Source organism: Myripristis murdjan, chromosome 1 (genome assembly GCF_902150065.1).
Source record: "Myripristis murdjan chromosome 1, fMyrMur1.1, whole genome shotgun sequence".
NCBI classification, from domain to species: domain Eukaryota; kingdom Metazoa; phylum Chordata; class Actinopteri; order Holocentriformes; family Holocentridae; genus Myripristis; species Myripristis murdjan.
The window spans coordinates 14,275,305-14,296,766 of record NC_043980.1 but is presented as its reverse complement, the minus strand read 5'-3'; the positions used below and the strand labels follow the sequence as shown (position 1 = coordinate 14,296,766).

Sequence of the window (21,462 nt, the reverse complement as noted above, 5' to 3'; positions counted from 1 at the left end):
AACCATTTGATTTGACTGTGCAGTGGTTTGTGCTTTGGCTCTGACAGACAATAGCCTTCTCAGCTGTATTTCCTCCCTGTATACTTCCTCTGTCTCTCAGAGAAAAGCACCCTCTTCCTCCTGGGATGTTTGCTGGATTTGGGCGCCGATAACAGTCTTTCATGGGAGAATAAACATAACACTGCCTGGGTCTGTTTCCCACTGAGATGGAGCGGCATATCTGAAGTTAAGGAAGTACAATTGTCTTGGATGACTCAACGATTCTCAGTGGAGGAGGACATCTCATCTGATGTGTCACACCCACTGCTCTATAATACAATATAGTACCAAGGACCACTCGTTAGGGCTCAATCACAAAAACTGTTTAATGTGGGTTTTCAGTGATGCAACAGTTAAAAATCCCACACAGAAATGCAGTGATACTCAGTCATTTTATTGCAATATAGCATCTGATAAAATATAAAATAGCCTTGAAACATTGGCATCAATATAATCACATGTAATCCCTTTGACAATACAGTGTTAGGATATCATCCATAACCTGAAAAATAGACGGGGTTCAACTCTGATGCAACATTCAAAAACTACTGTGCATGTAGAAGCCCCCTTGTGCTGTGCAAAAGCATGGAAGCACAGTGATAGTGACAACATAATGACCCACCACCAAAAATGAATAAAGAGTAAAACCAGTGAGAAATGATACACCAGGCTAGCTACCAATGATATAACAAAAGTTTGTGATGACACTTTGCTGTAATATTGCTGTTTTTTATCTCTATACCATGGTGAAGAACAACTAAACATATTCCAATCTTATATCCACATTCTCCCTGTTGGCAATGTGCAGTTTTGAGGTAATAATATGACTGATATGAAACAGTGATGGAAAAATACAGTACAAATTCATGGATTTTATCAACACTAATCAATAACTGCATGTGAACTGCATTTTTTTTTTTTTGACTGCATCAAAACTCCCCAGAAGCCCCAAAAACTGTGTGCAAAACAAAGCATAAAAATCACCAGTGTTTTTTCTTTTTCTTTTTTTTCCCCTCACAGCGGCAAAGTAACAGCATATAAACCTCAAGCACAAACTAATGTGACTGCAGTGGCTGTTACAAAAGCAGTTGTAATTACATCTCCAAACAGTATTTTATCATCCACCAGCCATGTAGAAAAATAGAGCAAGACAGAGTACCTTAGAAAGAGTTTACAGAAAAGCAGTATCACTTGAATTCACTGAGATGAATAGATTATTTGGCCAGATATAAAGATATTGTAATATATGGAATGTGACAGTAAGGCTAGAGGGTAGATGTCCAAGGGAAGAAAAGGCTAGATGCTTTCAGAAAATATCTGTTTGATAGCTTGTACGGTTAACAATATTTATCTATACTCGCATGCTGACTGACACTTGACTGTTGCGGTCTTCCAGTTCACTCGGGCGTGGGCTCGGACGGTTCGCTCGGTACGTCCACGTCCTCATCGCTGTCCAGGCCGCGATTGAAGACACGTCTCATGTTCAAAGGCAAGTCCCCACGTCTTGAAAACGAGAAAAAAAGAGTCAGTGGGTTATACACAGGTCAACATGCTGTACATTGAGGAGCAGGTGTATGAAAACTGTACCTGCAGTTATAGGTTACACAAATTGTTGAAGCATCTTAATAAAAATGCAAAAACAACACAAATCTGATTGTACATCATAGGACATTTTATAGATGTTGAAAAAGGGGGCAAGATGAGAATCAGAAATGATGGGGTGAGGATTAGAGCCACATGCATAGTCTATAACCCCATAGGCCAAGAAAAAAAAAATCAATTTTATCTCGTTGGCTATGGCAATGACAGTCAAAACAAATGATGCATTCCCAGGCAGGCACCTCAGATAGAGGTTTGCACCAGTGTAAATACACTACATGCACTAAGAGGCTACCTGAGCTTGCTCTTCAGGCTGCTGACTTCGCGGTTCATAGCGTCTGCTGACTCAGTAGCGTCGTCCAGCTCCCTCTGCAGCTTCCTGCGATAAGCGTTGGCTCGCGTTACCTCTTCCTCCGCCTCCTCCAGCTGACGCTTCAGCTGGCGCATTCGGTTGTTCAGCTTGTCAGCCTGGAGTGCAGAACAAGCACATCAATATGTACCACACTGCTGCTCAGCAAGGATTAACATCTAGATCAAACCACAGAGTCACACTTTTCTGTTCTCCCCTTTAGTGATCTTTAAACAAAAACAAACTTTAAACAAAAATCAATGTGTACTTTTACTTTATGAATGAACAGGAGGATTAGCGATGGGGCCTACCTGGTCTTTGTACTGCTCCGTGTTGCGCCTTTCATCATCAACCTGCAGCAACACCTCCTTCAGCTTCTTCTCCGTCCGTCTGCACTGCCTGGATGCCTGCTGACGCTCCCTGACAGGTGGAGAACACACAAGTGGTTGAGAGGAATCAGTACAAAGTCCAGACTCTTTGAAAGTCTAAAAATTCACATAGTAAGAAAAAAAATATATGATTCTTGTCCAAACATCCTTGGGCTGCATGACTTACCCATCTTTCCTTATCAAGCCTATAACACACAGCCTCATATATTGTACTTCTGGAAATCTGTCTCACATACATGCCAAACTCTGAAAGAATCAGAGCTACTAGAAACCCAGAATCAATCAAACTTGGTGATAATGGTGCATACAGAGGAAAATGTAACCCTTTTAAAGTTTTCAATAAAACATACTCCATATTTGTCACTTGATTAACCAAACGATCAGTGTAACCATCACTAAACGGCTACCTCGCAGTGCACTGGGACTCACTTTGACTCAATGTCCAGCTGCTCCTCCAGCTGAGCGTTCTTAGCCTCCAGGGCAGCAATAGTGGATTTGTACTTGGACTTGACGGTTCCCTCGAGTTCCTGCAGCTTCAACTTCAGCTCCTTGTTCTGGCGGTCCAGCTGGGCACGCGCCCCCTCCAGACGCTGAGAGGTACTGCGCTCTGCAGACACCTCTGTGGTCAGCTGCTCAACCTGAGGTTACAAACACACAGGTGGTAAGAGATGAGGTTTAAGAGGTATCCAAAATAAGAGCCTATGGATTATTTTGCCAACATCACTGCTGTGGTGGTTTTGCACTGCACTTTCCAGAGATAGTGTGTCTGCTACTATAACATCATCCTCCTCAGATTTTCTGTTGCCAAAGAGTTTCTATCACCACTCATGTTAACTATCACGCACTTCACATCCAACACTACATCAGTTTAACTTTATGTAGTGGCACCTTCTTGGATTTGAGGGAACCAAATGAACCTCGCTTGCTAACAAAACACAGAATCTAAACTCCTAAAAATCAGTAAAGCTGTGATGTGTTCTTACCTGCAGTGTGGTTCTCTTCATGCGGTCGTTGACCATCTCAGAGTTGAGCTGCTCCTCCTCCAGCTCCTCCTCCAGCTGGGCAATGCGAGCCTCAAGCCTCCTCTTCTCATCTGCCATCTGGGAGCTGGGTACGAGGTTCAGGGGAGGAGAAGTGGCATTTCATTTAGACAACTGAAAGAACAGATTTTTCTTCTCTGCAAACTCAAGACTTCCCCTGAATTTCTAAATAAATGTACATAAAGCGTGTGTTTTTTTTTGTTTTGTTTTGTTTTTTTTGGCTTTTTTGAGATGAAGGAGGAGGAGCAGCTGATGATTTAGGTCCTTTTTAATGTTTTAGTTGTTCCTTGTGGAACTACGTGTTCATTTATACTCGTACTCTACATTTTTACTCTGTGCATTTCTATGTTCATATACAGTGACAATAAAAAGTATAGTTCAATAGCTTTTTACACATTTACTGAAAAATTATTATGTTTCCAAGTTAAGAGGTAGCTTCATTTAGTCTTTTTCTCTTTCTATGTACTTTTCTTATAAAAATGAATTGGGAATTCAAGAAATGTATTTATGCAACATACACTAGACTGGAAATTGAAGAAATAAATACAGACTCAGGCACCGGTTGATGCCAAATAGTGATCCACTGCTTGACAGACTTGGACCATTAGGTTTGACAGATAATGATGATTTTGATATCACCCATACTTCTTGTATGTGAATGCATGTTTTTACATGTTAACCATGACACTTGGTGTCAGATTTTCTTATCTGAGAAATGTGTGAACACATATACACTATTTCAGACTACAAGCCGAATTTGCGATACCACAATACCACACAGCTTCCGATCATTTATCGAGACGCAGGCTGACTGACACTCTGTGTGCTCTGGATGTTACTTTAAGGTCCATACGTTTTGGAGTTGTAGCTGTTAATCTCATCCTGGAGCTCATCCCTCTCCGCCTGGGCATGTCTCTTCATCCTCTCTGCAGTAGCCAGATCCTGGAAAACATAAAAAGACATGTATGTTAAGGCTTCTATCCTGACGATGCTACTGAGGCCATGAAAACCACCTGTACACACAACCTCCTGAGGACTTACTCAACATGGAGAAACACAGAAGTGAATATGGCCAAAAGGTAGAACCAATATTGAAACTGGGTTTGTATTCAGAGATGATGGGGATTTATCTGCAAAACTCACAAGGTAGAATCGACAACATGCGGTCTTGTCTAACACACGAGAGAAGAAGTGGTGTAAGGACAGCAGCCTGTGTGTATTTAGAGCTGCGTACCATGTGATTGGAGGATAATCTGTTAAAATTGTGGATGTGTCATTGTCAAGCCTTTTTCAAGAGGAGGTATTTTCAAGGTTGATAATAGTTGTGCTGGTGAATAAAGCCTCTTAATGCATGTGTGTTTTAATTTACTTTAGTGAGGATAATTTAAAGCTTTCAATTTGTTAGCTATTGTATTGGAAAAACAAGTATTGAAAGGCAATATATCCATTAACAACGTTACATTTACATATTTTTCAGAAATGACTACAATTAAATAGAGACACAGATTAGCCTGCTACAAACAACGCAAAGATATAAGGCCATATAATCAGCTAATAAATAAAAGGCTATCATAACCTGAAATATGTAACAAACCTATTTACGTTTGCATTTCTTGACATGACAGGCACCCGTTTCTTTACACAGAACGTGCCAGTTCACAACCACTTATTGCTAGAATCTGGCAACCCTGTGGACAGGTTCGAGAAAAGGTTAAATTAGGACAAAACACGGCTACATGCCCATGTGGCACAAGTCAGCATAAGTTTCTGTTACCACCTCGTTTTTGTCTTGGCGTGGAAGGACCTACACGTACCAGCTCTGAAATCTGAGCCAAAGCAACTAACAGAGAGCACTGACAGGACATTTTAAGCTGCTCTTTCCCAACGTGATGCTCATACCTCCTGGAACTGTAGGGCGTCTGCCTCCATGGACTTCAGCTTCCTCTCATTCTCCTTGGCCTCGCTGAGAGCCTCGTCCCGGGACAAACGCAGCTCATCCAGCTCTCTCAGCTGCTCTTTCATCTGGGCCTGAGGAGCAGAAGCAAAGACAGCACAACCAACAATGTGATGGCTTCATTCATTTCCGATGAAGATGATGATAATTTATAGGTGTTTTAAGTGATTTTAAAATCCCAGCAAAAACAATCAAATTTGGGCTTTCCAAACGTCTTCTAAATGTACCCATTTTAATTGTGTGCATGTTCATGTATGAGTATTTTACCTGCAGTTTCCTCAGCTGTTTGAGGGCCTCATCGCGGCCCCTGTTAGCAGCGTCTATCTGGGTCTCCAGCTCTGCTAGGTCAAGCTCCAGTTTCTTTCTGGTCGACAGGGCCTGGGAACGCTGCCTGCGCTCATCTTCCAGCTCCACCTCCATCTCACGCACCTGGAGGTGAGAGGTGGGAATGAAAAAGTTTTTCCATTTGTGATTTAGTCACACTGTGGTTCAGTTTGGTATGGCCATTATTTGTGGACCCATTTGTCTAAATAAAGGGTGTACTACTTTTCTATGTTCCTACCATATGTAGGGCATTTGCAAAAGGTTAATAAAAACCGTGAGAGGTGACTGTGTACATGAGTCATTTTGGGATGTTCTTTCCCACCTGTTTGACGAGTTGTTTCCTCCTCTCCTCTCCCTGCTCGTCTCTGGCCTGCAGGTCCCGGTCAAACTGGGCCTTCATGGCCTGCATGTTGACCTCAAGACGCAGCTTGGCATCCTCTGTGGCCTGCAGCTCGTCCTCCAGCTCCTCCAGTTGGACTCTCATCTCCTCCAGCTGCTGCTCCATGCCACGCTTCGCCCTCTCCAGCTCATGGACCTGTGGAAGAGGAGTTACACTGTTACACATGCGGCATTTAAAGGCAACAAAAATGGTCAGTTCCGCCAATAATTATGACCAGAAAATTTGTCATGATTTCACTGAATCCCCTTATCCGCATCCTTATCTTATGTCAGTGCAGAGTGTGTGTGTGTGTATGCGTGCAAATGACAGACATACTTATTACAGTTATAATTAGTCATAATCCTGCATGATTAATGTGTAGAGAAACTTCCATAGAGAAAACAAAAACTGCAAGACAGAGCCAAGCCATCCCCGTGCAGCTCTCCATGGCAGCTTCACCAGATGATGTCAGTGTCTGCTCTCACTTACACTCTTGCCGACATCGTCCTTGGAGGACACCAAGTCTTCCATCTCGGCCTTGAGCAGCTTATTGGCCCGGTCCAGCTCGTCCTTCACGTCTGTCATGGTTTCCAGCTCACGGGCCAGAGTCAGGGCCCTGGTTTCCTTCTCCCTGGCCTCGGCCTCGGCCCGGTCACGCTCCTCAGCGTACTGGGTGGAAATATTCTTCTCCTCAGCCAGCATCTAGAAAAGAGCAGAACAGGAGGGGGAGTAGGATAAAGTCAACAAGTATTTTGGTGAAATGAACTGTAGCATCCCATTAGTTCAAGAAATGCGACTTCCACAGAGTTGGCCATTTTGTTAACATTTAATAAGAGGATAATAGACAGATTTTCACTTCCCTGACTTTTTAATTACTAAGGGCAATGCATTGTCTATTTATACTACAAAGAGGGTTACATCTCTTCCCATCAAAACCCTCAGATCAGAAAAAGCCTCCAGGTTATCACTTGCAATTTATTGTAGAATAAATCAAATTGCTCACTACATCATACTTAAAAAATCTCTATGGTAACATGAAATATTTTATTAGATTTTCCTTAGTTTCTCCTTTGGGGGATACAATACATGGCTGGTACAGTATAATACCTGGTCAAACTTCCTCTGCTTCTTCTCCAGGTTGGAGACGATCTGCCTGAGGTGGTCCTGGTCCACCATCAGGTCATCCAGCTCCTGCTGTAATCGATTCTTTGTCTTGTCTAGTTTGTCATAGGCGGCGCACTTTTCCTCCAGCTGCTGGCCCACGCTGTCCACCTCCCGCTGGAAACGCTTGCGGCCCTCCTCCGACCCTTCCAGTGCTGAAGCCTCCTGCTCCAGTTTCTTCTTCATCTCTGACAGCTGAAGATGAAGAGGAGGAGAGAGGGGGACAGAGGGACAAGAATGAAGTGTGGGCAGGTTTTGAGAAATGTTGACTCCCAACTACAGTGAAAGGAACTAAAGAGACGTTTTTTTGTTTCTTTTAGTCAGACATAAGTTAAGGGGTGTTATTAACCTTGACAGTTTCGGAGGTTACTTCCCCCTTTCTGAGGAGGGAGGAAGTTACCTCCAAAACTAAAAGAAACAAAAAACGTCTTTTTAGTGTAAAGGAGGACATGATGAATGTGTTTGAACTAGAGTGAAAGGAACTCTGCCTTCTGTCATTACTGAGGAAGATTTGGAAGAAAACTAACCAGGCTCATGTTTGTCACAAAATTACCAACATAAAATCAGTACTGTTCACACAACAATAGATAATAAACAGCTAATAAAAACTATGCTATGACTGAAAAGGTAAGCTCTTGTCAAATTAGCACTCACAACATTTAATATACAAAAATTTAAAACTTCAGTGCAACTATGTTAATAGGAAAACAACTAGCTACTGTGAAGATAACGTGTGCCACTACAGAGCAAAGGAGAGGCCTTTGCTCAAGCCCACTGAGAAGGCCTGGTTAGGCTCGTTAAGAGCAGTCCTGGTGAATGTTATTTTTAGAAATAAATTATTATGTTATAGTGTCACTGACTGAGAAGAGCCGATTTTATTTGCCAAGCTTGAAAGACAAGGCAGTGTGTGCATGACACGAATATGAAAGAATCAAATCAATCAAAAATAATAAAAGGTGTAAGACTGTGTGACAAGACAATGCTTCTTTTAAACTTTAATGCCCTTAAAACACATTCACTTCTATAATGCAGTACTCTATAATATTTGTATCTTAAATTCAGAAATCTGAAAAACTAAGAGATGGCAAAATTGAAGGGATGTACGTGAATTACTGTGTAAGAGAGAGCATGAGCGCTTTGGAGACCGAAAAGGGAACAGATGATGAAATCAGCAAATTGTAGTGCTACTAAAAACAGAAGTGCTTCGTGACGCTTTGTGTTTTGATGATAAATGATAACACAAAGTAACAGCTTTCTCATTTTGAAAACGTAACTAAGTAACTGATTAGTTACTTGGCTGTTACAAGTGGGAGTGTAGTTACTAGCTGCCAGAAAAAAAAAAGTCTGTGTTCTCTGTGTTTCTTTGTAAAACGTCACCCCCAACACCGGTTAAGGCCATGAGAAATGTGGACCGACCTGGGACTGGAGGGTGTGGACCTGCTTCTCCACATTCTTCTTGCTCTCCTCCTCTTCCTCCAGCATCTCCCGCAGGTTGTTCTGCTCATCCTCCATCTGCCTCAGGCGGGTGGAGAGGGACAGTTTCTGACGGGTCTCCTCCTGGAGCAGCTCCTGTAATGAAGAGGAGAAAAGGCGGCTCAGGATCACAACATCATGGGCATTGTGTGTATTTAACATATAATGATCAGTGGTGGAAAAAGTGTGTAAATCTGAAAAGTAATCCCTGATAACCTGTAAGAATTACTCATTTCAATGTTTTAGGTCTAACTTGTCCGTATACCACTAACAATGAGAAAGATTTAGAAGTACTGTATTAGTGCCGTCCTTAAGCAAATGTACTTATTTACTCCTATAATAACACTAATACTACTAATAATAATCAAAATTGTAAATACTTTTTGTCCGTCATTTATGTTGATGTCATTTGACTGGATGATAACAAAAAATTTGAGTTGTGCTTCAGTTGTTGTAACAGATTTTATTCGCCAAGCTTGAGCAAGAAGGCAGAATATTTAAGGCCGAGCTGCACGATAATCTGTAATTTTCTAAGGGATGGGCACTTTGTGTGTGTGACTCAAAAATAAAATAATTAATCCATCAACAGTAATAAAGTTAATAAAGTTGCCAGATTGTGTAACAGCATGATGCTTCTTGTATTTTAACTGTCATTAAAAAAGCATGTTCGCCTCTCTAAAAAAGTACTCTATAATATTTACATCACAAAATTAAAAAATCTGAAAAATTAAGAGAAAGCAAAATTGAGAGGATGTGCGTGAATTAGTGAGTAAGAGAGAGCATGAGTGATGATGCGACAAATGAGAAACAGATGAGAAAACGAGTGCATGTGCTCGTACCTGTGCGTCCTGCAGCTGAGACTCCACAGAAGACAAGTCCTTGCTGGCCTTGATGTTCTTGCCATCGGCTTCGCTGAGGAGGCCGTTTACGTTGTCCAGCTCTGACTACACACAGGATGGAAAAAAAAACATGTATCACAAATATGTTCTCTTAAACATCCAATTAGACGTCATCATACAGTCCGCTGCCTACATCAGACAACAGTGCATTCCTACCTGCATCTTGGTCAGCTTGTCTGCCAGCTCCTGCCTCTGTCGCTCACTCTCTCCATGTTTGACCTGCAGTTCCTGAACTTGGGCTTCTGCCTTCTTCCGACGGTGTTCGGAGTCTCCTTTACCTTGGGTCAGGGTCTTCAGCTCGATCTGCAACTCATTCCATTCGCTCTCAAGGGCCTGCTTGGCTTTCTCCACCGACGCCTTGTTCTGGAGGAGCGCCACACAGGAGACATGTTACTTGGGCTATTCAGATGCTTGGGAACCAATCCACAAAACATGCCATTTCTCAAATCTGAAGTTTCTAAACACACACACACACACACACACACACACACACACACACACACACACACACACACACACACACACACACACACACACACACACACACACACACACACACACACACACACACACACACACACACACACACACACACACACACACACACAGGCTTCTTACCCTCTTGGCTTGCTCGAGCTGTTCATTGAGCTCGTCAAAAGCTTGATTATGTTTTTGTCTCATGTCAGCCATTTGCTGTTCGTAGGTCTTGGCCTCATCCTCCAGCGTCTTCTTCAGCTGGGCAACCTCCGTCTCACGTTTGGTCCTGGAAAGAGGCATTGAGTGAGTGAATGAAGAAAGGATTTTTAAAAAAAAATAAAAACAGAAATTGCACATTATGCATTGCTCCCAATAAACAAATCTTTTTAAGTTGAAGACCTTTTGCAGAGAATGCTTCTATCGTGGAGATCTTCATGCCAATGAAACATTGCCTCGAAATGGTTTTTCAAATATTTTCATTTATTGGGAACAATATTCAGTGTGCAGACTGTATTTTCTTTAGGCATTTATACTTTTTGGTCTTTGTGCATTTTGCTTCTGGATTTATGCACACTCAGCCTCTCCTCAAATTACTTCTTAATATCATTAAAAAACTCACACAAGCTCCCTCTTGCTGGACATTATATTTTGTATTGCTGTACACTAATATGAATAACAGCAACTAATTTACATTCTTTTGCCAGAAAAAGTTCATATTTCTCTTCAAAGATTTCCACAACATAATAGCAGTTGGTCAAGTAAGGGTAAGAAATTTCCCAGAACACACCTATGCAAAAAATACCACACATGGCTCCTAAAAAGAATCCAGAATTTCCCTGGTTGGGATCAATAAAGTATATCTATCTATCTATCTATCTATCTAAAACCACTGGAAATCCCTGCTACCTGAGCTCCTGCTGTGCTGCAGTGGAGTCCAGCGTGTCCTCCAGCTCAGTCTTGAGGGCCTCCAGCTCCTCTCCCAGATCCCTGCGGTGTTTCTCAGCCTTGGAGCGAGCCTGTCTCTCCAGCTCCAGGTCCTCCTGCAGCTCGGAGATCTGGGCCTCCAGCTCCCTGATCTTCTTCTGGGCCGTGTTCTTGGCTGCAGCCTCCTCCTCTATCCTGGAGTGAAAGAGGAAGAGGAGATGAGAGGGGCAACGTTTCACCCATTTAAAGGACATCATGGGCATCTGCCACACAGAGTCCACCTGAGACTTTAATCAATAAAGAAATAATCATCTTTTCATCTGGTCTAGACTTTAACCATCATCCCCACTTAAGCATTAGTATTCAGAAAGCATTACCCCATATTCTGTCTTTGTCTCAGGTAGATTATGTTTGTTTTATAAGAAGTACACTATTATAAAGATTTACATGCTAGAATTAAGTATTTTCTGGTCACAGTTCACAATGCTATCTGACATCTAATTTGTGGTTGATATTTGCCTTTGTAAATGGGTTTTAAAATAGTTTTAGTTAGAGTTGCATTTAAAAATAAAAGTTTTAGTTTTGCAAGCTACATCTGTGGTTCTACAAACTTAGTGATGGTTCTGCCAGTGAAATAGCAAGGAGAACCAAAGTAATAATACAGCATGCTTACGCTTATCTCAACATACAGATCATTGCTACAAATGTGCCCTTAAGACTCTGTTATAAAATGAGAATCGTTCTCTAAAATGACCTGTGCTCAGTCCTTACCTGGCCAGTGCAGCGAGCAGCTCCTCCTCCTTCTTGGCCAGCTGCGCTCTGAGCTCAGCGATCTGAGCCTGCAGGTCTGCTATCTGGTCATGGAGCTCGGTCGAGTCTCCCTCCAGCTTACGTCGGTTCTTCTCCAACTCCTGACGCTGCTTCTCTTCTTTCCTGAGACGCTCTGAGTGTCAGAGAATAGAGGAAGCCTAATTAGCTTTTTGTCCCAGTGGGCCAAAGGAAAACAAATAAAAATACAATACTGTACACATGAAAGTCTTACCCTCCAAATCTGTGATCATGGCTTCGTGTTTATTCTTGAGCTTCTGTAAGCTCTTTGACTTCTCTTCCTCCTCAGCCAAGTTAGTGGTGAACTCTGATATCCTCTCCTCCAACAACTTCTTCTCCTGTGGATGACAAAAAAAAAGAAAAAAAAAAATCTGCTTACTCTGATGTACATGTTTTTATTTTTCCCCCACCTGGTACTTTTCTATCATGCATCATCATTCTAGGGATACAAGAATACCTATACGTAGGGATATGCTGAATCCACAACACACTTTACTGGGCAGCAGCTCATCCAAAATAGTTAACAGAGATTCAATTTCCCTAGACGATGACATACTTGACTATATGATCGTCTAAATGACATGTAAGTACACACGTTGTTAGAAAATATCTGTCATTGTCTCCTATGGTCAACATTTTTCTTACACATATTATATGGGCAAAAGTAAGTGTACTGCCAACTATTTGCGCCTTAAAAGCCTAAATGAAAAGATACCAATGAGGTTAAACAAATGTTGTGTCAGACCTTGTTCAGCTTGTTGTTCTGGTCGTCCAGCACCATGACGTCCTCGTCTATCTTCTTCAGCTTGGCATCCATGGTCATCTTCTCCAGCTGCAGCTTCTGCCTGGCTGCTTCCTCCTCATCCAGCTGCTGCTCCAGGTCCTGGTGAGAGAAGACAACCGATTCAAATGTTCATCAGGCGTTTTTTTATATTTCATTTCCTTTTAATGTGAGGTGGACTCCAAGCAGCCACAATATGAAATTATCTTTGGCTGACTGACTAATTTCAAAGTCTAGCTCTGAAACAGTAATGCTGACGAAAGGAAATTTTGCATTTGGAGTTTCTAACAGTGTAAAATATTTTCAAATTGAATGTTCAATCCACATGAAGTGCTGTAATTAACTTTTTAGTTAACTACTTTCACCCACTCTGCTTTATTTCCTTGCACTTCAGTTTACGATTCCCTGTATTTCCCAGAATTACTTCCAAAAAATCCCCAGAGAAAGGATATGAACGTATTGCTTTCACTCAAAGTTTCTTGATTTTTACTTCAATGACTAACCGTGATGTTCTGTTGCATCTTCTTCCTCTCAGTCTGCATCTGGGTGACCCTCTCCTCCTCCTCCTCCACACGGGCCTCCAGGTCATGGAGGATCTCCTCCAGCTCCTGTTTCCTGGTGGCCAGGCGGGCTCTCATGTCCTCAGCCTCTGCACACAGCTCTGTCTCTGCCTGCAGCTGCTCCTGGAGGGCCAACTTCTCAGCGTTCAGCTAGCAGAGAGGAGAGGAGCAAAGTGAGATTAGTTACTTACGTCCGGGAAATTTATAATAATGGAATAAGTGAATTACTGAAAAGTATTGTCATAATAATTAGTGGAGGAAGTTATACCTGATCCTGCTTCATCTCATACTCCTTGAGTTGCTGCTCAGCCTGCAGCTGCCTCTCCTTCACCTTGACCAGCTCCTCCTCTTTGGCCTGCATCTCCTCCTCCTGCCGGGTCACCTGCAGCAGAGGCTTCACCTGCAAGAGGGAGACAAGATCCACTGAGGTTACTGACGCAATACGGCCTAACCTGGGGAATATGAAGGCCCTGTGAGGACATGAAAATTGAATGTGTGCCGCAGCCTGACTTTCCCACATTTAGTTGGGGAAAAAAAGAAAATCATGCTAATTGATATTGTACCTTTTGTCCCTTAATCCAGGGTGTGCACTCATTTTAGAGGCTTGTTTCAGATCAAGAATGATGTAGTAACCCGCAAATGGTGATTACAGAGGGCACCAGGCTGTACTGTCATAAACCTGCAGTACCCTTCACCAGCCACACAATCTAAACATTATAGAGTTGAGCATGTGAGTGTGGCTGCGTCCCTGAGGTTATCAAGGTGGCGCGTGCAATCACAGAGATTTTGTTGAATTAAGCCGAAAACACTTCCAGGGTGCACAATAGCGATTTTGTGGCACCCTCTCTTAACACCAAGTACATTTAAAATTGCCTGCAGTATAACTATATGTAAATACTAAGGGGTGGGACTCATCAGTGATCTCAGGATTCAGTTATTAACTACCAGATATATTTCTGGTTACATCAATCTGTTTATATTCCTTTTGGAGTCATCAGTCAACATCTCCTTTATGTTCTCTGAACTCAACACAGAAGGTATGAATGTGAAACAGACTTCATCCTCTCAGTAACCGCAGGTCTATTTGTCTCAAGTTGCACCACGTTACCGCAGCTAAAACCCTTCTCACAGCATTTAACCAAACAAACGCACAGAAATGAGGTCACGCAATTATTTCACAATATACAGTAAACATTTTGCAGACCTCGTGAGCAGGTTAGTCTGTGAATGTCTGGCAAATATTAAACAATTCTACTGCAGTCCTTGCTAAAAACACCGAAAAGCTAAAAGGAGTCACATATTGCATCAGCACGCTAAGAAATCGATATAACATCAAACACGCTACTTCTGATATCTTCTCTTTGCCAGTTATTTGGATTATGAAGGCTTAACATTTTGGTACACACTTAAAAGAAAAAGCTTTTCATCGGTACCTTGGTGAAGAGCCTCCACCACTGCCAGTTTCTGAGTTTGAGGTAAGCAGCGCAGTTCCTCTGGATGACCTTCATGGCTGTGAGCTGCTGCTGCCTCTTGGCGAAGGCTCTGGATTTTAAAAAAGGAAGAAAAAAAAGTGCAGGCCACACGTGGGATAAATAACATGTTTTTGATATAAAAATCAATTAATATGAGATACTTGCAACGGTGCAGATCGAATAAGTGAATCCCTCGTACTTGCGGGCCAAATATCCTCTGCACCAGGCCTGGAAGCTGATGATAACGTCAGTGATCTTCATGTCTCTCTCCTCCTCCAGGTGGGCCAGAACTCCGGCTCTGAAGAAGACTTTACTCTGACCGATGCGGTACAGGTTTGGGTCAAGCTCCAGGGCTTTGATCTAGCATGGAGAAGAGAGAGTGACCTTAAGACGAGCTGTTGAGAGAGCAGTGAGCTTTTCGTGTCACTTTACCGAGGAATGCTGACTTGTAAGATTAATTTAAAAAACTGGTCTTACCATGAGCACACAGGCTTGCTTTCCATCCATAAAGCCTTTGGGGATGGCATTTGGAGTGAGGATCTCATACCTATGAAACAGGACAGGATGAAAGAGGTTACTGCAATAGTTCAAGTCTGCCTTAAAATTTAGGATTAAGGAATCCAACAGTATGTGGTTAAAAAAAAAAAAACTCAATGTAGTAATTCCTTAACATTCACACAGAGACGCTGAGAGGGGCGCTCTCTTTCACATAAAACACCATAAACCAGAAAATTAAACCAGTTCATCTGTGTATCTCCTGTATGTCACCTCTGTCTGAACTCCTGGAAGACGATGCGGTTGGGGAAGCCCTGTCTACAGATGCGGATCCCCTCTAGGACTCCATTACACCTCAGCTGGTCCAGGACCAGATGGGGCTCCAGCTTACCAGCCTGAGGGAGGAAACAGATACACAGAGCACCATTAAAGAGCTATTTAACCTATTCTATAGTCTATTGTGGAAATGGGTATGCAAAAATAACAATTTCATTAACCAGTTAAGAGAAAACTGACTGTCTTGCTGAAATGTGTGCTGCAGTCATGGATGAATGTATAAAATCCTTTATTCGAACTGGGTTTGAATAAAGGATTTTATACATTCACACTCCAGAGTGCCTCGGGACCTCCCTCCATGACTGCAGCACACATTTCAGCAAGACAGTCAGTTTTCTCTTAACTGGTTTCTGGATATTTTTCCCTTGAAGAGCACCTGACTTCATTTGTCCTAAACATTTCAAACACCGAGCCCCTGAAGCATTCACCCCCACCCCTTCTTTTCCATAACAATTTCATTTTCTGAGTCCTGACCCAGAGTTTAATAAACATTTACAAAGTGGGTTGTGTTTTTTCCCTGGTGAGTTTGCACATGTATACTGAAACTCAAACTGTGATGTAGGCTAAGACTCATACATCAGTTTTGGCAACAGTTAAAACTCAGGTCAACGTTGCTCTGCACTCTGTACCTTCTTCTCATGGTTGGGGATGATGCAGCGGACGAAGTTGGGGTTGGTGTTCCTGAGCGTGGCCATGAGGTTACCCAGCTGCTCCTTGTACAGCTGGCCCACAGTGCGGAACATGCCTTTGCGGGTTTTAAAGGCACCGTGCATAGAATCTGACATTCCCGCCACCTTGTCCAGGCCAACAATACGATCCACTGTGAAGACAAGGAAGTGCAAATCAGAACAATCAAACCTCCCATTTCACATGGCTAAATTAAGTAATCCAATAAGTCTGAGTAGTTTAAATCAATGAGTTTAAAAGGGAAATAAGGTAAAATCCCACTCAATTTAAGATTGTGTGTCAAATTGAGTAACATTTATTTTAATTGCAGCTCTGTTTGCCCAACACCAGATGGCCTTGCACTTCCAAAAAGCAAATCAACATTTACTTAATGTCAATGGCATGTTAATGGCAATAAATTAAAGATACAATGAAAAGTGACACAATAAAAAAAAAAAATCTCCTGAATGGTATGCAAACTAGCATTGCATAACAGTATGCGGTAGTGTTTTGAGATGCATGCAGTTCACTTACTGTCTCGCCACAGGTCAGCAACAAATTTATCTGTTGACTGGTTGAGCAAAGTCGCCACACACTCATTCAGAGGATCCATGTTTTTCATCAGCCACTCATCCGCTTTATAGTCCACCTGCACCAGAGCAGAGCTAGATTTATAATCTGTATCAGCTGGGAGTATACCAGATGTAGCTATAAACACTGAGACACATGAAAAAAAACCAAAAAAAAACGTTGTCTTATATTGAAGCACACTGCAAGCATTTGTACAAAAATAATTACACACATCTGACTTCAGTTATTGTCTGATTTAAGAATTCATCTAAATCGGTGGCCTATTATAAGATGACTCTCATTAGGAGCAACGACCTTTCCAGCATAGTGGATAATGCAGAAATCAACGTCATCCTTGAGTTTCTTGGGCTTCTGGAACTTGGGGTTTGTGCCTTGCTCCTGAACCACTTTCTCCACAAAGGACTTGTCTGTGGCCTTGGGGAACCAGCACTCCTCATCCAGCAGAGCCAGGATGCCTGGAGGGCCAGCCTGAGAGGAACAGCAGAGACAAAGGAGGAACTAGTCAGCTGGCAGCTCAAAGAGTCACACTTGCAAGTTTTACACTATACACCATGCATGCCTCAACTTGCGTGAGACATTTATTTACCACTGAAAACCAGGCAGCCTGAAAACAGTCGTTAAACAGAAGTGTCGCTCCGGGTTAAGGGTGGGTAGGGCAGATATAATTACTGCTGATGTTTAAGTGCTATAGGAGGAACAGTAATCACAGGAGACGTCTTACAGGTTTCTCAATAAGTTCGATGCAGGGCTGGAGGTCGAGGCCAAAGTCGATGAAGCTCCACTCGATGCCCTCCCTCTGGTACTCCTCCTGCTCCAGGATGAACATGGTGTGGTTGAAGAGCTGCTGCAGCTTCTCGTTGGTGTAGTTGATGCACAGCTGTTCGAATGAGTTCAGCTATAGGAGGGGGAGACGAGAAAAAGGATGCTGAGGCAAAATTTCTCCGCTTTTATCATCTGTTTATAATATTTTCATTGTGCAAATATTCTCAATGATAAAAAAGACAATTTTTCCAAGAGATGGTGGAAGGTAAAAGAATCATCACTATAATAAGAGGTTCATGGGCCAGTACATGTAGAGTCATGCCTGATCAATCAAATGTGATGATGCAAATCTAGAAAAAAGTCAGTGCCAAATGCAGATATATCTTGAGTCAAATACATCTGTGGTGGAAGAAGAAAGTACAGTACAGTCCTTTACCTCAAAGATCTCAAATCCAGCAATATCTAGGATGCCGATGAAGGAGGCTCCCTGTCTCTTGGTCTTGTCCAGGGCCTTGTTGATCCTCATGACCAGCCAGCGGAACATCCTCTCATAAGAGGCTTTGGCCAGAGCCTCTACAGCAAACTCTGCCTGCTCCTGGGTCTGGGCCTTCTGGACGTAGTCTCTGCCAACCTGGACGTAATTAGAACAAACAATGCTTCAATGTCATACAATTATACTGAAATTCATGCTGCACCCCAAATTGCATATTAAAGTTACTCGCATGAAATATAGAGGATTTCTCTGAGATTTCAAAACATATTATGCAGGTCACCCAAGAAAAGATATCATGCTAAACTATTGCATAAAATCCAAAATATTTCCTTTTGTTCAATGGCAGACAAGAACAATTAATTGGGAGTATGAACTAAAAAATTAACTCGCAAGGGATCAATGCAGATTCCCATACAGACCTTGATTCTGGGGGACAGGATGGCTCGTGTGAAGTCAGTCACATTCATGCCCAACAGGTGACACACTTTCTGAGCAGCTGGGGATTAAAACAACAACAACAACAGGGGTCATATTGGTGGGTAGATAGCTAGAGTCATGATGAAATGAATTAGGGAGGTTTGAGTTTGACACTGAGATGTTGTGTGTGTGCTGAAAAGAGATGATGGCGCGTACCCGTGTCATCAGGCATGGCGGCCTGGTCAGAGTGCCGCTCCTTCTTGAAGGTCATATTCCCCAGCTGCAGCACAGCTGACACCACCTTCAACAGACCTGAACAACAAAGAGAAGAGCTCAGTGGCTACTGGGAAGGAAAGAGCCCCTCTTATCTGTTGATTTGTTAAACTTGTGCTCTGAAAACACCCTTTAAAAAAAGTGAAAAGACATTATCCGATACACACTACTTTAACGGGACTTGTGGTGAATATATCATACTGCTTTACACCCGGAAAGGGCTGTCAGAGGAGCCATATGCAAGGATATAGCATTTTATATTAATTAAACACTGACAGATTACTTGACTACAAGGAAGTTACAGCAAATGGTCAGTGGAGACAGCTACCAGTTCTTTCTTCTTCTGGGATGCTCATGATCTTGAAGGCGTCCGTGGTCTCAACGAACATGTCCTTGTCCTGCTGGCCGGGTATGGTCACGTTTCCGTTGGACAGGAAGCGGTACTTGCTGTAGTCCTCCAGGCACAACTCAGCTGGGCAGAGAGGAGGAGGAGGATGAGATTATTAAGTGATAACTGGTCAGTGGACTTGTGAACTGTTTAACTGGATTTATTTAAGCTGAGGAAGCTCTACTCGTGCATTCACATGAGGTGATAAACTCTGCATGGCTTGGATGAAGGAGACAGTAACCTGAGCTAGAGTTCAGCTCCTGGTGGCACTAATGGTGCACTTCAGCCACTAATTGACTAATATAACTGACCCAAGAAACAGGAAGCTCAGTTTTCGATCATGGTGGCCTAGTTTCACAAGGATTCATGCTTAATGAAATATCTTGGCATTGCCCTGTTATCAACACAGCTGTGTACTTGTCAAGTATAGTAAGAATTTATTCTGTAAAAAAAAAATGTCTTTGGTGCTCACAGCGCAATTTGTCCCCTGCTCCCGACAGCATATAATAGAAGATATGGAAGGTCCTCTCGTCTTTAGCCTGTCTAATGGCTCGAGACTTCTCCAGCAGATCTGACAGCATTTCCGTCAAGGAAGACAGACAATAGAAAAAAAAAAATACCAGCACAACAACAGCATATTTGAAGTCCACATGAAATGAACTCACATGACTTCTACTGCCTGTAAATCAAGAGTATCTTAAATAGTGACATCATCACAAATTTCAACCAGTAAAACTTTCTCAAATCTTTAAAACATCCCCTCTCATCCAGCGTATCCCTTCAAATAAAATTGTGTTTCTCTTCAAAACTAATATCCTTTTGGTTTGCACTTGGGCATGATCCTTGCCCCGCCCAAAACATCCTGTTTTAACAGGAATGATCAAATAATAATAATAATAATAATAATAATAATAATAATAATAATAATAATAACAAAATAATCAAGAAAGTAAGGCAGTACAACAACAACAAAACACGTACTGTATTTGAAAGGATACAAGTTTCGATGTTGGCTCCAACAATGTATCCATTGACATCAAAGTTGATCCTGATGAATTTTCCCTGCAAGAGAAAACAACATCATTTGAGAGTTTTGAAAATGGTATCTTACGATAGGCAGCACAAAAAATTACACCTCCTGCTGGCTACTTAATGATATTATAAAGCTAAATAAAAACATATCTGAGGCCGCTCTTACAAATCGTGAAGAGTTGTCATTCTTGACGGTCTTGGCGTTGCCGAAGGCCTCCAGGATGGGGTTGGCCTGCAGTAGCTGCTTCTCCAGTTCCCCCTGACAGAGAGAGGACACACACCAAAGTAACTCTGGCTTCCAATAATCTTTAACTGGGACTCTTTTCCTTGGGCAACATGAACACTTTAGCTGAGCATAAACTTAAACCATGTATTATACTTGCAGCTAAGCAGTCATTTTGTTGTTGAATACACACACAAACTCTGATATGCAATGACTCATTAGGCTTGTAAAAAAAAAATTAGGCTGCACATTCAAAAGCCTAACCTCAGGGGATGTTATCATTTCCCATTATCATCCACATACACACACACACACACACACACACAGGCAAATGTTAAACCCTGCACATTCCTGCACACACACATTCCCCAGGCACAGCAAGCCCACTCAAGCACAAAACCCTGTCAGACCATCCCTGTCCATGCAGGCACAAACAGGAGAGCACAGCAAAAAGCACACACAAGTTAGCAGAGATCCCCAAAGGAAATGCAGGAGCGCATTGTAACACCCCAAACGAGACAGGCTGTGGGTTTTCAACAAAAACGAATTCAAGACCGACCAGATCGGGGAAACAATAGCCGCTGGGTGGAGTGGGATACCTTCTCCAAGTACGGCCTTAAACTAGGCACAAATGCTGAGGCGTAGTTCAGCGTTTCAGACAAACTAGAGATAGAGTTACTAACTGCACTGCTGTGTTGCTAGACAGTTCACAGCCGCAAGGGAAACAATCACTGAGAAGGTGGATCTTTCTCTCTTTTGAACCCTTTTCAGGCTCTTTGCATGTATGTGCAGAGGAAAACTACCCCGTTAATTAAGGTGACTACACAACCCAAATCTAAAACTTTTCTTTAAACCAAAAGGAGGAGGCTGGTGCTATTTATTAAAACCGCAATCTTGCTTAATCCTTTGATTTCTGGAAGCATCTCCTTCAGTTGCAAGAGGGGAAAGTGAGAGTTTGCTGTTAGTAAGGTAGTGCATGTGCAAAAACAGCCAGACACCATGTTGTATGGAGATGAACTCACATGTGACAGAACTGCACTGCCCTAGAGGTGGGAGGAGAAAAAAAAAAATACAAGAGAGATTTTAACACATTTGATACCGCCGAGGTGTATAGACTGTGTGTAACTGTAAGGTATAT

The 21,462-nt window shown here is 42.3% G+C and overlaps 1 protein-coding gene across 2 annotated transcripts in view; it reads right to left on the bottom strand.

Moving 5' to 3' along the window:
* Window positions 1-347: 347 nt before the first annotated feature.
* The window catches only part of LOC115355296 (myosin-9-like), a 30,386-nt gene continuing 9,271 nt past the window's right edge, over window positions 348-21,462 (bottom strand). Inside the window, exons 7-43 of one of the 2 annotated variants that reach the window (XM_030046080.1) lie at window positions 21,347-21,367; window positions 20,268-20,360; window positions 20,068-20,131; window positions 19,542-19,640; window positions 19,010-19,153; window positions 18,625-18,720; window positions 18,411-18,487; window positions 17,935-18,129; window positions 17,458-17,631; window positions 17,031-17,204; window positions 16,680-16,794; window positions 16,109-16,299; window positions 15,417-15,538; window positions 15,126-15,195; window positions 14,848-15,008; window positions 14,610-14,718; window positions 13,445-13,576; window positions 13,120-13,326; window positions 12,581-12,718; window positions 12,050-12,173; window positions 11,779-11,950; window positions 10,990-11,202; window positions 10,225-10,369; window positions 9,763-9,969; window positions 9,547-9,651; window positions 8,651-8,803; window positions 7,181-7,429; window positions 6,563-6,775; window positions 6,017-6,229; window positions 5,638-5,799; window positions 5,316-5,444; window positions 4,270-4,358; window positions 3,360-3,483; window positions 2,806-3,014; window positions 2,299-2,407; window positions 1,934-2,106; window positions 348-1,542 (exon numbers count right to left, since the gene is read on the bottom strand). In XM_030046080.1, the coding sequence (XP_029901940.1) occupies window positions 1,437-1,542; window positions 1,934-2,106; window positions 2,299-2,407; window positions 2,806-3,014; window positions 3,360-3,483; window positions 4,270-4,358; window positions 5,316-5,444; window positions 5,638-5,799; window positions 6,017-6,229; window positions 6,563-6,775; window positions 7,181-7,429; window positions 8,651-8,803; window positions 9,547-9,651; window positions 9,763-9,969; window positions 10,225-10,369; window positions 10,990-11,202; window positions 11,779-11,950; window positions 12,050-12,173; window positions 12,581-12,718; window positions 13,120-13,326; window positions 13,445-13,576; window positions 14,610-14,718; window positions 14,848-15,008; window positions 15,126-15,195; window positions 15,417-15,538; window positions 16,109-16,299; window positions 16,680-16,794; window positions 17,031-17,204; window positions 17,458-17,631; window positions 17,935-18,129; window positions 18,411-18,487; window positions 18,625-18,720; window positions 19,010-19,153; window positions 19,542-19,640; window positions 20,068-20,131; window positions 20,268-20,360; window positions 21,347-21,367 (5,277 nt within the window). In that variant the 3' untranslated portion in view covers window positions 348-1,436. The remainder of the gene's footprint in view (window positions 1,543-1,933; window positions 2,107-2,298; window positions 2,408-2,805; window positions 3,015-3,359; window positions 3,484-4,269; window positions 4,359-5,315; window positions 5,445-5,637; window positions 5,800-6,016; window positions 6,230-6,562; window positions 6,776-7,180; window positions 7,430-8,650; window positions 8,804-9,546; window positions 9,652-9,762; window positions 9,970-10,224; window positions 10,370-10,989; window positions 11,203-11,778; window positions 11,951-12,049; window positions 12,174-12,580; window positions 12,719-13,119; window positions 13,327-13,444; window positions 13,577-14,609; window positions 14,719-14,847; window positions 15,009-15,125; window positions 15,196-15,416; window positions 15,539-16,108; window positions 16,300-16,679; window positions 16,795-17,030; window positions 17,205-17,457; window positions 17,632-17,934; window positions 18,130-18,410; window positions 18,488-18,624; window positions 18,721-19,009; window positions 19,154-19,541; window positions 19,641-20,067; window positions 20,132-20,267; window positions 20,361-21,346; window positions 21,368-21,462) is intronic. The other variant, XM_030046153.1, reaches the window with a different exon arrangement.